This window comes from Eutrigla gurnardus (assembly GCF_963514095.1).
Source record: "Eutrigla gurnardus genome assembly, chromosome: 14".
Lineage (NCBI taxonomy): Eukaryota > Metazoa > Chordata > Actinopteri > Perciformes > Triglidae > Eutrigla > Eutrigla gurnardus.
Genome location: NC_139937.1, coordinates 22,850,295 through 22,866,490, shown reverse-complemented (window position 1 = coordinate 22,866,490; position 16,196 = coordinate 22,850,295). Strand labels below are relative to the sequence as shown.

At 39.8% G+C, this 16,196-nt stretch overlaps 2 protein-coding genes and 1 pseudogene across 4 annotated transcripts in view; 2 read left to right on the top strand and 1 right to left on the bottom strand.

Moving 5' to 3' along the window:
* The window catches only part of rpz6 (rapunzel 6), a 196,341-nt gene that overhangs the window by 115,165 nt on the left and 64,980 nt on the right, over positions 1-16,196 (bottom strand). The window lies entirely within an intron of this gene.
* Positions 265-6,290, top strand: LOC311024034 (interleukin-21 receptor-like; annotated as a pseudogene). Its single transcript, XR_014599332.1, has 9 exons — positions 265-361; positions 464-558; positions 1,293-1,410; positions 2,742-2,914; positions 3,002-3,141; positions 3,461-3,626; positions 4,262-4,370; positions 4,458-4,542; positions 5,325-6,290. The product of XR_014599332.1 is annotated as an interleukin-21 receptor-like (transcript).
* On the top strand, positions 8,474-12,102 carry LOC311024146 (uncharacterized protein). Of its 2 annotated transcripts, none has more exons than XM_084026427.1 (4): positions 8,474-9,163; positions 9,932-10,231; positions 10,582-10,672; positions 11,103-12,102. In XM_084026427.1, exons 1-4 carry the CDS (start codon positions 8,767-8,769, stop codon positions 11,671-11,673), a joined length of 1,359 nt encoding a protein of 452 aa, XP_083882553.1. In that variant the 5' UTR covers positions 8,474-8,766; the 3' UTR covers positions 11,674-12,102. The 2 variants fall into 2 exon arrangements, with proteins under 2 accessions (XP_083882553.1, XP_083882554.1); XM_084026428.1 differs by having other exon boundaries at positions 8,476-9,163; positions 9,932-10,225.

The window sequence follows — 16,196 nt, the reverse complement described above, 5'->3', positions numbered from 1 at the left end:
GACCACTTCTTAGAGATAGATAGATAGATAGATAGATAGATAGATAGATAGATAGATCTATATATAGATAGATATCAAAACACCCACTGAGGAAAGACTGTCTTTTGATCTAAAAAAAAAAAAATGTATTGACAAAGTTGTTCACATGCATGATCACATGCCCAAAACCAAAAACCAAAAAGGTAAACGAAGAGGGGGGAAAAAAAGAAGGTGACGTGAACTGACTTCCTGTGATCCAACACTGATAAGTTCAACCTCAGTTCCATCTGTCATTCACCGTCTGAGTCGTCCTCCGAGGTAGCAGCGCTTTCCCGTTCAGCTCATCACAGCCCTCATCTTCTTCTTCTCCTCTTCAAATCACGTAACTTTGATGTTATTTCTACATTTGTGTTGTTTTCATGTCGCAGCTGTGCTGATCCCTTGATTGATTGATTGATTGATTTTTCTCTCTCCATATCCACAGTGTGATCCTCTCATCCATGTGAATCATGACGGGTCTGCGGCTCCTGTTCATGTGTTGTTGCTTCGGCGTCGTCACGGTGACCAGCTGCATCACAGGTACGGCTCACTTTACCGGACGCACCCAACTTCTCCTGTCCTGGTGGGGGGGTTTTAATTCTCCCCTATTTAGCATCATTAACTGTGATAGATATCATTTCCCTCTCGACTCCCACAGTGTCTCCCACGTCTCATTATCATATTGTCCGTTTGTTATCTACGATTAACGTTTGAGTCATACTATTTACTCTTTATATTAACTCAAGTACAATATTTTAGGTACTTTGATTTACCATTTGACGTCAGGTAATACTTCTATTACTCCGCGTTTGAGAAGAAATGTACTTTTTCATTGATCTGACAGCTGGAGTTGCTGTTTTTACTTAAAAGTTACAGACATATACATACATACATTCAGTTTTTTATGTGTACATGTTGGTGTACAATTTAGATTTCAATAAAAATTACATTTATAAAATACAATACATGGGCTCCAACCTTTAAAAAGCAGTTACTGGTTGGCAGTTTTAGTTTCATGTAAAATAACTTTTGAACACTTTTTTAAATCATTTCTCCAGATTTATCACGTGATCCCTCTCTTGGAGATTAAACTACCCGAGTACAGCTGTAAAATATCAGTCAAATATATCATAACTAACGGTCACTCGTGCTTGTGGAAAGGATCTGAACGCTTCCTTCACCTCTGCGTTATTTACTCTCACCCTCATGTATGGTGTTGAACACACATGGTGTCACTTCCTCGTCGTTTGTTCATCCAGCGTTTCATGTTGTAGTGGATGGATCGGCGTGTGTCAGTGACTACTTCGACACGGTGACCTGTGACCTGAACATCACTGGTCATCCAGCAGGACACTCCGGCGCCACCTACAGCCTGAATTTCACTGAGAAAGGGTAACTGCATCTTCATCATCATCATCTTCTCCTTTTTCATCTTCTTCTCTCTACTTTTTACCAGTGTTTTGAACAACTGACGGATTATCTATTTATTGATTGATTTGGGGTTGTTTGTGTGTGTGTATGTATGAATGTGTGTTTATGGTGTGGTTTTATAAATAGATAAGTCTGTGATCGGGTAAAATGAGCAGCTGATGATGTCCTGTGATTTGTAAATAAAGTGTGATTGTAAAAATCAAAAATCTTCTCCTTCTTCTTCTCCTCCTCCTTCTTCTTCTGCTCCTTCTTATTCTGCTTCTTCTTCTTCTCCTCCTCCTTCTTCTCCTCCGCCTTCTTCTTCTTCTGCTCCTTCTGCTCCTCCTCCTCCTTCTTCTTCTTCTACTGCTCCTCCTCCTCCTTCTTCTTCTTCTTCTTCTCCATCTCCTCCTCCTTCTTCTTCTCCTCCTCCTTCTTCTTCTGCTCCTTCTTCTCCTCCTCCTCCATCTCCTCCTTCTTTTTCTTCTCCTCCTCCTTCTTCTTCTTCTGCTCCTTCTTCTTCTTCTCCTCCTCCTCCTTCTTCTGCTCCTTCTTATTATGCTTCTTCTTCTTCTCCTCCTCCTTCTCCTCCTCCTCCTCCATCTCCTTCTCCTCCTCCTCCATCTCCTTCTTCGTCTTCTACTGCTCCTCCTCCTCCTTCTTCTCCTTCTTCTCCTCCTCCATCTCCATCTCCTTCTCCTCCTCCTCCTTCTTCTTCTCCTCCTCCTCCTTCTTCTCCATCTCCTTCTCCTCCTCCTTCTTCTGCTCCTTCTTCTTCTTCTCCTTCTCCATCTCCTCCTCCTCCTCCTCCTTCTTCTGCTCCTTCTTCTTCTTCTCCTTCTCCATCTCCTCCTCCTCCTTCTTCTTCTCCTCCTCCTTCTCCTCCTCCTACATCTCCTCCATCTCCTTCTTCTTCTTCGTCTTCTACTGCTCCTCCTCCTCCTTCTTCTTCTCCTCCTCCTCCATCTCCTCCTTCTTTTTCTTCTCCTCCTCCTTCTTCTTCTTCTGCTCCTTCTTCTTCTCCTCTTCCTCCTTCTTCTGCTCCTTCTTCTTCTGCTTCTTCTTCTTCTCTTCCTCCTTCTCCTCCTCCTACATCTCCTCCATCTCCTTCTTCTTCTTCGTCTTCTACTGCTCCTCCTCCTCCTTCTTCTTCTTCTCCTTCTTCTCCTCCTCCTCCATCTCCATCTCCTTCTCCTCCTCCTCTTCCTTCTCCTCCTCCTCCTCCTCCTTCTCCTCCTCCATCTCCTTCTCCTCCTCCTCCATCTCCTCCTTCTCCTCCTACAAACTTGATGTTTGCTCATGTGCATCTTCAGGAGGTATAAGGTTTCCTGCCCACTCACCCTGCAGACGGATCACAGTTACAGCTCCGTCTGTAAAGTCAAAGGAGACGCCGAGGAATTCGCTAAGAATGACGAATACGACATTAAACTCTGCAGCGAGTCCGGCTGCGATCTGGTGACGAAGGGTTTCCAGCCGTGGCGTAACAGTAAGTCCTCACCAATAACTGATCCTGCGTCTGTCTGAGAGACCTGCATACCGAGCAACGCATTAGCTGATCCATGTTTGTGTTCAGTTCAGCTGAGGCCGCCGCTCCAACCTCAGGTCCAAGAAACGCCCGAGGCTTTCAAAGTCACATGGGAAAGCGGGAAATGCCATCGGTACTTCCGCAAATTCCACCGCTACGAACTCTCACTTGAAAGCACCGAGAGCAATGTAAGACATTCATTAAAAAATGGTCATATATATTTCATTATTTTATTCATCATTTGTTAAAAACAAATTAATACATTTTTTTGCATAATCAAAATACTTGCAGGCAATAATTCCAACTACAGGGCGCCTCACAGACCCCCATCCTCACTTCCAGAAGCACAATATACATTTCTGTACACCCTTCAGACTTCCAACCCTTTACAAAGCCCCGCCCATCCACATGTCCCCTCTCCACACACCTATATGTCTATTATGAGTCTATCAACGGCAGCTTTCCTATATGTCTTACTGCCATATGCCCGTCTCACATTCGTTCCAGGCTCATCGCCTCAATTCAGAGACGAAGTTTGTGTTGATTCCGAGGTCGCAGCTCCGACCGGGAGCTACATATTGCATCAAAGTGAGATTCGCAGTGGGTGAACCTTATGATCTACCTTGGAGCAAATGGGGTCCATCGACATGCTGGAAAACCGAAGCGGGAAGAGGTGAAGTGCTACTTCTTTCTTCTTTAATACAACTGTAAATGAAATCCTTGAAAATCCTTGAAAACACTTTGAACTTTAGTGTGGTGTTTTCAAGGTTTGAAAAGGTCTTGAAATGTGTGTTGTATGTGATGACATGTGATATAACAGAAGAAGAAGATCTCCATATTTGAGGGACTGAAAACAGCATTTTCTGACATTTCTTTATGAAAAATGACTTTTGATGATGAACAGATGATGAAAATAGTTGGTGATTATATTTCTGTGGATCTGTTAGTGGAATTAGTTTTCCTGTCATTTGTGGTCCTTCTGTAAAAAGCTGTCTCCAAACATCATGTTGGTTGTTTAGAGGACAATAACATCTCATTTAATGTGATGAACAAGTGACATAATAAGTAGACTGAATACTGACCATTGGATTGATACAAATATGTAGTTTACCACAGCTGGAAGGTGCTGGAAAAGCATGGAAATGCACCTTGAAATGCTTGAAAAGTGCTTGAATTTGACTTTGGAAAAGGTGGAGGACCCCCAACATTTCACCACCTCCATAGAATAACAATTCATCTCTAAATAGACTAAATGTCATATGACTCACTGTTTCTGCATTCTTTATTTACATTCTTTATCTTTCTCAGAAGAAGAAGAAGAACAAGATAACACATTAGTCATGTTGATCAAATCTCTGGTGCCGGTGTGCGTTGCCCTCGGACTCATGCTGTTGGTATTGCTCAACCCTGCTGTGAGGTATTTCGTTCATACTTAGGAAATAAATATGAGATAATCATCGCTAGGTCTGATGTGTAAAATATGGCTTGTCTTTTTGTACGACAGAATGAAGATAAAAACTCTGTCCCACACGCCATCGCCAGCACCTTTCTTCCAGCCGCTGTTTAAGCAACACGAAGGCAATCTCCAGGTGAGAGCGGCAACGTCTGGTTGTCTGATTCTGGGAAACTAAAAGAAACCAGGCGACAACCTCCGGTTCTGAAAAGTGAAGCCAAAACTAAAGCGCCTTAAACTTGCATTACCCTCTGCTGACCACCAGGGGGCGACTCCTCTCTGGTTGTTTTGTCTATGAGAAAATGGTCCTACTTCTCTCTTGATGTATTATCTCAGCAAACATTGTAAACATGAGTTTATGGTCTCAATCTCTAGTTTCAAGTCTTCTTCAATCCAGCATGATGTTCATTTAGTACATTATGGTCCATTTAGAGTCCACCAGACCAGGAAGCAGGTAGGCCCCGCCCCCTAAAGCATCAGGGGGCGGGGCCTACCTGCTGATTGACAGGTTGCTACCACGCTATCAATGCTAGTTAGCTACTAAGATGACTTTAACACTTAGCTGTTAGGTTGACCTTGAATTACGAAGCTACGAAGTTCGTCAGATCCACCCGTCGCTCCTCCGCACTCCAAATATGGTCACTTCCCTTCCAAGATCGCGATGGCCAAAAAGCCGAACTCGAGGCTTCAAAACTGAAGCTAACGTTAGCACTTGTCATTGGAATGTTGATGGCTCTGCAGGTGTGGATGAAAAGAGGCGATCATTAGTAATGCGATCATATGAATGCTACGGCGATCCGTCCAATCGTTGCGCAGACTGTCCGACCAGATCGGTGCCTACGATATCCCCCGAACATAAGGAGTGTGTGAAGTGAAAATGCTGCTTTATTACACTCTTTTGATGTCTGGATTTTGCAGGACTGGTTTTCTACGCAACACAAACTGCTGCTAGCATACATCCCCGAAGAGATCCTGACGACCGATGCTGTGATCGTTGTGCCGAAGCCCGTCACCAAGGAGCCGGAGGAGGACCAGGACTTCCACAACCCTACGGTACGACTGGCTTTCACTCAGTGTCAAACCTCCTACGTGGGCTTGCCCGGCCTGCACGACGCCCCCCCCGCCTCCAACGATGGTATGTCCCGGGGACACCTCTTACACCCAGCTGCCATGCTCCACCTGGGGGGGAGTTCACATCGAAGCAGAGGCGGAGGTCGTCTCCGCCCCGCCCAAAGACTTCTTCAGCATTAGCCAGGTGGATTCCGGCTGCAGCTGCGAGGATCTGACCCAGGACTCAGATTGCAGTTTGCCAAACAGTCCCGTGGACGAGCCTCCGACGCCGTGCTACTGCAACGATTACTGCGTTCTCAACAAGACGCCGGAGGGATTCGCTCCCGTGATCGTGACCAAAGGGAACGGCCGGAATGTTCCAGCTGATGCTGACAAGTGTAATAAAGAAGAAATGGTCCTGGAAGTCTGCAGGAATTCACAAGTCCACTCATACTGATTATTGTTTTTGCAGGAAATGGTCATAATCTGACAAAACGCTTGCTCACTCTTTTATCTTCCATATAGCACTTTTATATTATTCAGCCAAAACAACATGAATGTACTCTCTCTTTACTAATGTCTGAGCTAACTCGCAATGCCGACTGCAGAATGTGAAGATGTGTGAATGTGATTTCTACATCAGCTTTCTATGATTTTTTATTTTTAAATGCTGAATCTTTTTTATTTATCTATTTGTGCTTCTCCATCATCTTTTAATGAACATAAATGATGATAAACTACAGATGGTTGGCCTGTGTGAGGCCCGTTGACACTCCTTGTAAAATAATGTTTCAAATGCAGGTTACACGGTGCAAATAAAGAATTATACCAATATGAATGTTTCTCTATTAATTCCTCCATTATTGATGCCAAGTAAACTGAAAAGGATGCTGGGTACTTGCATGTATCATGATGCTATTTTAAATAATAATACATAAAATATGTGTTTTATATGTCCCATTTTCCATTAATTGGTGTTGCCTATTTTTTCAGTGGTGGAAGGAAACGGTACAACTTTGAGGTACATTTAATACTACTTTATACTTACCTCGCTACAATTCAGATATATTGTAGAATATGTAAGATTTATCTTGTAGACTACCTAAGTGTATATTTAAAACTAGTTCCATAATGATGACATTTGATCACATTTTTTAAAAATGATTACGTTTACTTGTACATTTTGATAATAATTACTTTGTACTTTAACTTGAGAGGTAAATGCGGGCCTTTTAACTGTAATGCATGATTATAACATTGTACTAAGTATTTCTTACAAGAGTTTTTTTTATTTAAAAAATGTTTTAAACTTTATTTAATTTGATGTGCTTTTTTTTTAATTCATTAATAATAATATTAATAATAATATAATTATGTTTCCCAATGTGATGGCAATGTTTATTCTCCACTCTGCTTTTAACAACAATTTTTAAAGTTGATGTATTATTACTGTTTTATCCCCTGGAAACTGGCATATACCAAAACCTGCAGTTCCGCAACAGTCCAGTAGTTGGCGGTGGTGCAGCTTTTCAGGCTTCGAACTTCATACAAACGCAGCCAAGAAGAAAGAGGGAACCGGACAACGGACCATCGCCTCTTACAAACTGTCATACAGTCTTCTTTTCCATGCCACTGTTTATTATTACTAATATATATTATATATAGTATATATTTTACTTATACACCATTAAATATTGTTATGAATCAAGCTACCCTGCAGCAAAGTAATGCTACCGACTAAAATATAACTGAATGCATAAATAATTCTAATCCAATAAGTAGTATGCAGGCATCAAATCTCCCCTGAAGAGCTTAATGTGGTTCAGGAAATCCACCCACTCCTATTTCTCTATCTGTTGATCAGGTGTAGGTGCTGCAGCACCCACAACCATTTCCCCCCATGAGGTGCCATGACACAGTGGCTTTTCCCCACCAACATACCTAGACCGAGTAACCTTCATGGGAGGGTGGAGGAGCAGCAGGGACCCTCTGATCTGGAGATGGCTATTACATGGGAGGTGTGTGAGGGGGGGTCAGGATGGTCAACGTTGAGCTGAATGTCTGCAGGAAAAAAAACTGTGGTTGAGATGATTTGCTTCTTTTTTTTGCAGTGATGAAAGATGTGCACCTTTGGTGGGTTCTGCAAGAAAAAGCCACACAACACAGATAAGCCGCACAGGGACGACATATTTTTCTAGGCCAACTGCAGAAGTTGTAATCGCACTGGTCCCCTCATCATTTGCATGATGTGACATTCAAATAGGTTGATAATGTATAATGTATAATTAATGTAATGTATGAAGGTGTATATATGTAAAATGTAAATTTGCATTGCAGTCCCTTTTAACAGAAAGAAAGTATAGTTTTAGGGCCATCCAATCACCAACCTGTAATGTTTATTATATATATATATATATATATATATATATATAAATACACACACACACATACAGATCTGTATGTATATATGATCTGTATGTTTCTTAATTTCCTGTTTGTTTCACTCATGTTCATATACTTATCATTTGTAAATGAATATGCAAGAAACTATAATATATATCTAATAGGAATACATGACAAAAAAATGTATTTGTAAGATACTTGTAAGTGAAAAAAACGATCTAATGATAAAGAATTCACTAAAAACAAAATAAAATATACATATGACAGAGGATATGAATTATGTAGAAGGGGTGAGATTAAATAAGTGTATACTTATTCCCACTCCTTTTCGGACATGTAAAAACAATTTATTCATATATCTCTATGCGTTCTAGTTGTGTAATATTTTGTTTTGTGTATGACATTTCCTGTATTCATTTTTTAAATGTTTAAAATAAAAAAAAATTTAAATTACTTAATAACTGTATAAATAATATATATATATACATACAGATATATGTGTACATGTCCGGATTAACTGACAGGAGGTATATTTTACAATAACCAAACTGTTACGTCCATGTGAGTAGTCCTACGAGCCACCGGATGGCGCTGTGGTTACCGGAAGTGACGTCCGCCGACGAGCTCTTTCGTCGAAGAAGTAAAGGAAAACAGGAAGCAACCCTGTAACTCTGATGTTGTGGAAGTCGACGTGAGCTAACAGCTAGCTAGCTTTCTCGTTGTTGTTATTTTTGTTTGTTTGCTTGTTTAACGTCTCGGGGGGAAAGCTCTGGCGTCAGCTAAATGTGACCGTTGTGTTCGTAAGGGGCCGTGAGTTCGAAGCCGGTGGTCTTGGTAGCCTAGCTTAGTGCTGTAGCTTAGCGTTAGTCCGACCGCTCTCTGAAACGGAAACATCTGGGTTGTAAAGATGAATCTGGTCAAGAGTCGAGCTCTGCACCCGCACCTGCGCGACGACGAAGCCCTCGTGGTGGAGAACGCCATCCGGCTGGCGATAGACTCGATCCTTAACGTGCTGTACGGCGTCAACAGCGGCCGGACTCACGAGCAGCAGCGGATGGTGGCCGACAGGGACAAAGAGATCCGGCGGCTGGAGGGCAGGCTGACGGAGATGGAGCAGGACCTGAGGGTGCTGCGCCGACGGGGGTGCACCTGCGGGCTGTATGTCGAGAAGGAGCGCGGCCTCGCCGCGGCGGGGTCGCAGCCCGCCGGGGACCCGCAGACGACGGAGCTGGGCGGGTTTGAACCGAGCTACGTGGCCGCCGAGATGTCAGCCGGGCAGCAGGACTGTGAGATGAGCATCTCTCGTGAGTAAACATACCATATTGCATCTTAATGGCACGGGTTGGGAAGAGTACCTGAATAATTTTCCTCTAATAACTTAAATAAATTGTCACTTTAACCCTCGTCTTTTGTTGACATTGGCCCGCAGCTCCTCCCACAGACCCCCCCCCCCCCCCCCGCGCTGCTGCTGTATATTTTCTAAAATCAATCAAGTGTTTATTTCGTGGCGATTTTTCCATTCCACGATGACAAACAGCAACCAGACAAAAATCTGAATCAGAATAATACTTTTTTAATCCTTCAGGAAACTTTACAGCTCCATAAGAGTTTCATTATGTTGATTATGTTGATAAATAATAAGCCTTTAAAAATACCACATAAGTTATGTATACTCTGTACAATGCACGCATATAGAAAAACAACACTATATGGTTAATTTTGTATTTGCAGTTGAGGTAGACGTGATTCTTTAAGGTTCAGAATGTTTATATATCACATGTGCAATACAGAAAGACACGTGATTATACATATGTAGTAAAGTTACCTGGTAGATGTGTAATTTCCCTGGCAGTTTTCCTTTAAATACTTATTTTCTTTAGATCTAATTAACCTTTAAATATATATAGAAGGGACTTTATAGCACTGTTATGCGATGTAAGAACTATCAGATCAACTGTTTATCTGAGCCTGTGTTTATATGTACAAATACACATGATTTAATTAGTGAAAGGAGTGCATGTAATCTGTTATTTCCATGACAATGACCCCTTTTTTGTCTCTTTCCTCCAAAGTGGGTCTTTTTGCAAGACCCCCCTCACACGTCTCCTCCCAAAGCCACGAGTCGGCTTTTCCATCGTCCCCCAGCAGAATGGGTCTGGACCAGTCCTGTACCCCCCACTCCTCAGAGTCCTCGGGGGTGTCGGAGGCAGCCAGGAATCTGCCTACATCTCCCAGAAGCCTCGTCATCAAAGAGGAGCCGTGTGACATCGACGCCATCTTAATCAAGTGGGAAATGAGTGAAGAGAGGTCCGCGGAGCATCAGGAGAGCAGCAGCAGTCCACGTCAGGACGAAGTCAGCCCGGGAGGTAAACGTGATGCATCTCACGTTTTCATATTACACATGAATATTCACAATATTACACGGATGTTGCTATGTTGTTTATCATTGTTCTGTGTTACATATATGTCATGTTTTCTAACACAACAAGTATCCAAACTCAGAAAGATCAGGTATCACATATTTTACATCGTAATAGTTTGACACATTCTTCGGTTTGTTTGTCTGTTTATTCATTCTTTGATGAGATGTTTCCTCGTTAGGAATCATTTTTTCATTGTACATTATTAAGTATGTAAAGCTTCTGCATGGCTAGTCAAACCATTTGAGAACTTGTGTGTGGTTGTGTGACTAATAAACTTCTTCTCTTCTGATCCCCTTCAGACGAACTGGACAACGATGAGAGGACCACGTTGAGGGAGAATCCTCATCCAGATCCAGGTAGACTCTGTGACCCTCACGAACTACACCTGGGGTGAGTTATTTCATAGATTCAAATCCCTGCATTTATGTTTTTTTTGTGGATTATTAACCAAATTAAGATTATTTTCATTCCTGATTTATCCGTTTCATTCATCAGCAGTGATATTCAGTTGGTTGTAATCTGTAACTACACCTCTAGATGCCGCCAAATCAGACACACTGACTATTGGTATATAAACCTTCTCTTTAACAGTTTGGCGTATCTGATTTGTAATAGCAGAGAGTGTTGTGGAGGAATTTTTATTGATGTGATTTTGTCTTTGATGCCTACAAATATCGCAGTTGGCAAAAAAAATAAAATATATATATATATATTTGTGGAATATGTTTCGGAAAGTATTTGCCCATACACACAGAAATCAAAAACATTAGTGAGTACTCTGAACTTTAGACTCATCTGTGTGGTCCTTTCCCGATCTCAGGAACAAGAAGAAAGGTGTGCCGATGTCCGATCTGACGGAAGAGGCTCAGAAACTGAAGAGGGCGGCCTGGAGAGCAGCTTCCAGGCGCTACTACGCCCGGAAAGTAGCCCGCCAACAGGCCAACCCCCCACGCCTGGGCCCCTTCCCCCCACGCCCGGGCCCCTTCCCCTCGCGCTCAGCCCCCTTCCCCTCGCGCTCAGCCCCCTTCCCCTCGCGCTCAGCCCCCTTCCCCTCCCGCTCAGCCCCCTTCCCTTCGCGTTCGGCCCCCTTCCCCTCCCGCTCGGCCCCCTTCCCCCACATAAACGACTCTCGGCATTTACAACCCGTCTCTTTTGCTGATAAGAGGAGGAGGACGCTAATATCAGAGCTACCTGAAGATTCTCAGTCGCAGCAGAGGGAGGCGTGGAGAGCCGCGTCCCGGAGGTACTACGCCCGAAAAACTGCTCGCCCCCAGACCGATTCCCCCCAGTACGCACACCTGATCCAGACCACGGAGCCGTCTGAAGAAACACTGGGACCCAACAGAGGAGGATCCCACACCAGCAGTGGAGGAATAATGTGCAGCTGCTAGAGGTTTTCTGTTCAATGTATTTATGTTTATTTCATTGTTTTTCATGGTTAAATTATGCAAGTGGCCCTGAGAATAATATAGCATTCATATCCCTGTAGTTCTAGTTTCCATTATTCATCCATTATCAATCACGGCTGATCCTGTTCAGGGTCGGGAGGGGGTGCTGGAACTGATCCCAGACAGGACACATCCTGGACAGGTCGCCATTCACAGGGCGGACATCCACAGCTTCATCCTTTAGTATACTGTATTGCATGCCTGTAGAAAACTTCCTGGAAATGTATGCTGAGGCAATTTAGTGCTATCATACAGTCGTACTTATGTAACAGCCGCTGTAACTACGATCAATGAGTTCACTGTGTGAATGATGGGTGAATTGCAGTTAAATTTTTACTAGCAAGACTGTTTTTGTGAAATAATAAAGATATATATATATATACAATTGTGTATTTTTTTGTGAAATGCCATACTCGAGTTGTACTCATGAAAGTCATGGGTGAGAGCATCCTCTGGTGGTGATGGGTCCACCTACAAGCCGGAGATCAACGATCTGTCAACAATCAAGACATTGGGTGAATTTCAACAAACGACTTCAACTTTTCATTTCTTTTTTTTTTTTTACCGACTTTTTTTACATCATTTTTTGACATACTATACTATGATTTTTTCCACATACATTATGACTTTTTCATTACTATTTTTGACTACTATATGATGACTTTTTTCAACATATTTTTTCGTGACTTTTTTCGACATACTATACTATGACTTGTCTACATACTTTATTAGGGCAGCGAAGCCGTCGGGCAGCGAAGCCCTATTGAAACTGAAGGGATTTTTATTCTTTTTCTTATTACGCAAGTTCGACGGCCCTTTTGGGGGCCTTGTCATGCTATAGCATGTCGAAAATTCACGAAAAAGTCAGTCAGAATATATTCATGAAAAAATATTTAAAATTGTTAAAGAGTCATAAAAATCGCTCGATGCTTGACCGCTTGATGCACCAATTCTCAGTGTAGTGAGTCCAAAACAGCCATAAAAAGCCATGATCAATTTTTTCAGGAAAAAAAAAAGTCATACTATAGCATGTCGAAAAAAAAGTGAAAAATCGACAAAATTCATAAAATGTTGTAAAAATGATGTAAAAGTCCTAACATATGCTTCTATATCGCGTGTCAATCAAAATCTGAGTGTAGTGAGTGCAAAATAGTTATAAAAAGGCTTATTCATGGCAGGCAGGTGGTTGAGTGGTTAGAGTGCATGCCATTTACCCATCTCTGCATATATGCAGCAGCCTCAGGTTCGAATCCCGGCTGGAGATCCTTTGATACATGTCACATCCCCCTCTCTCTCCCATGTTTCCTCTCTATCCACCGCTAAATACAAAGGTGTCTATGCAAGAAAATAATCTTTAAAAAAAAAAGCCTTGATCATATTGTTAAAAAAAGGTCATGCCGAAAATTCACGAAAAAGTCAGTCAGAATATATTCATAAAAAAATATTTTAAATTGTTAAAGAGTCATAAAAATCGCTCATATCGCTTAATGCACCAAGTCTCAGTGTAGTGAGTCCAAAACAGCCATAAAAAGCCATGATCAATTTTTTCAGGAAAAAAAAAAGTCATACTATAGCATGTCGAAAAAAAAGTGAAAAATCGACAAAATTCATAAAATGTTGTAAAAATAATGTAAAAGTCCTAGCATATGCTTCTATATCGCGTGTCAATCAAAATCTGAGTGTAGTGAGTGCAAAATAGTTATAAAAAGGCTTAGTCATATTCCCCCCCCCCCCAAAAAAAGTCATACTATAGCATGTCGAAAATTCACGAAAAAGCAGTCAGGATATATTCATAAAAAAATATTTAAAATTGTTAAAAAGGCATAAAAATCGCTCATCTCGCTTGACGCGCCTAGTCTCAGTGTAGTGAGTCCAAAACAGCCATAAAAAGCCATGGTCAACTTTTTCAGGGAAAAAAAAAGTCATACTATAGCATGTCGGAAAAAAAAGTGAAAAATCGACAAAATTCATAAAATGTTGTAAAAATGATGTAAAAGTCCTAACATATGCTTCTATAACGCGTGTCAATCAAAATCTGAGTGTAGTGAGTGCAAAATAGTTATAAAAAGGCTTAGTCATATCCCCCCCCCCCCCCCCAAAAAAAGTCATACTATAGCACGTCGAAAATTCACGAAAAAGTCAGTCAGGATATATTCATAAAAAAATATTTAAAATTGTTAAAAAGGCATAAAAATCGCTCATCTCGCTTGACGCGCCTAGTCTCAGTGTAGTGAGTCCAAAACAGCCATAAAAAGCCATGGTCAACTTTTTCAGGGAAAAAAAAAGTCATACTATAGCATGTCGGAAAAAAAGTGAAAAATCGACAAAATTCATAAAATGTTGTAAAAATTATGTAAAAGTCCTAACATATGCTTCTATATCGCGTGTCAATCAAAATCTGAGAGTAGTGAGTCCAAAACAGTCATAAAAAGGCTTATTCATGGCAGGCAGGTGGTTGAGTGGTTAGAGTGCATGCCATTTACCCATGTCTGCATATATGCAGCAGCCTCAGGTTCGAATCCCGGCTGGAGATCCTTTGATACATGTCACATCCCCCTCTCTCTCCGATGTGAAAAGTGCGGAGTTCAACAGCACCACCACGTCACGTCGTAACGGCATTCAGGCAGCTGCGATGACAACTGTCACTGATCTGGGTTCATTAACAGACTGTACTGTCCGTACGTAAACGTCATGAAAAAAAGTAACTATAGTATGTTGAAAAAAGTCATGAAAAAAGTAATCGTATAATATGTTGAAAAAAGTCATGAAAAAAGTAATCCTATAGTATGTTGAAAAAAATCATGAAAAAAAGTAACTGTATAGTATGTTGAAAAAAGTCGTGAAAAAAAGTAGTTGTAAAGTATGTCGAAAAAAGTCATGAAAAAAGTAATTGTATAGTATGTTGAAAAAAGTCATGAAAAAAGTAATCCTATAGTATGTTGAAAAAGGTAATGAAAAAAGTAATCCTAAAGTATGTCGAAAAAAAGTAGTTGTAAAGTATGTCGAAAAAAGTCATGAAAAAAGTAATTGTATAGTATGTTGAAAAAAGTCATGAAAAAAGTAATCCTATAGTATGTTGAAAAAGGTAATGAAAAAAGTAATCCTAAAGTATGTCGAAAAAAAGTAATTGTAAAGTATGTCGAAAAAAGTCATGAAAAAAGTAATCCTATAGTATGTTGAAAAAAGTAACTGTATAGTATGTTGAAAAAAATCATGAAAAAAGTAATCGTAAAGTATGTTGAAAAAAGTCATGAAAAAAGTAATCGTATAGTATGTTGAAAAAAGTCATGAAAAAAGTAACTGTATAGTATGTCGAAAAAAGTCATGAAAAAAAGTAATCGTATAGTATGTTGAAAAAAATCATGAAAAAAAGTAATCCTATAGTATGTTGAAAAAAGTCATGAAAAAAGTAATCCTATAGTATGTTGAAAAAAATCATGAAAAAAAGTAATCGTATAGTATGTTGAAAAAAGTCATGAAAAAAAGTAATTGTAAAGTATGTTGAAAAAAATCATGAAAAAAAGTAATCGTATAGTATGATGAAAAAAGTCATGAAAAAAGTAATCCTATAGTATGTTGAAAAAAGTCATGAAAAAAGTAATTGTAAAGTATGTCGAAAAAAGTCATGAAAAAAGTAATCCTATAGTATGTCGAAAAAAGTCATGAAAAAAGTAATCGTAAAGTATGTTGAAAAAAGTCATGAAAAAAGTAATCGTATAGTATGTTGAAAAAAGTCATGAAAAAAAGTAATCCTATATTATGTTGAAAAAAGTCATGAAAAAAGTAATCCTATAGTATGTTGAAAAAATCATGAAAAAAAGTAATAGTATAGTATGTTGAAAAAAGTAATGAAAAAAAGTAATTGTAAAGTATGTTGAAAAAAATCATGAAAAAAAGTAATCGTATAGTATGATGAAAAAAGTCATGAAAAAAGTAATCCTATAGTATGTTGAAAAAAGTCATGAAAAAAGTAATCCTAAAGTATGTCGAAAAAAGTCATGAAAAAAGTAATCCTATAGTATGTTGAAAAAAATCATGAAAAAAAGTAATCGTATAGTATGTTGAAAAAAGTCATGAAAAAAGTAATCCTATAGTATGTTGAAAAAAATCATGAAAAAAAGTAACTGTATAGTATGTTGAAAAAAGTCATGAAAAAAAGTAATTGTAAAGTATGTCGAAAAAAGTCATGAAAAAAGTAATTGTATAGTATGTTGAAAAAAATCATGAAAAAAAGTAATCCTATAGTATGTTGAAAAAAATCATGAAAAAAAGTAATCGTAAAGTATGTTGAAAAAAGTAATGAAAAAAGTAATCGGAAAGTATTTTGAAAAAAGTAATGAAAAAAAGTAATCGGAAAGTATGTCGAAAAAAGTCATGAAAAAAAGTAGTTGTAAAGTATGTCGAAAAAAGTCATGAAAAAAGTAATTGTATAGTATGTTGAAAAAAATCATGAAAAAAACGTAATC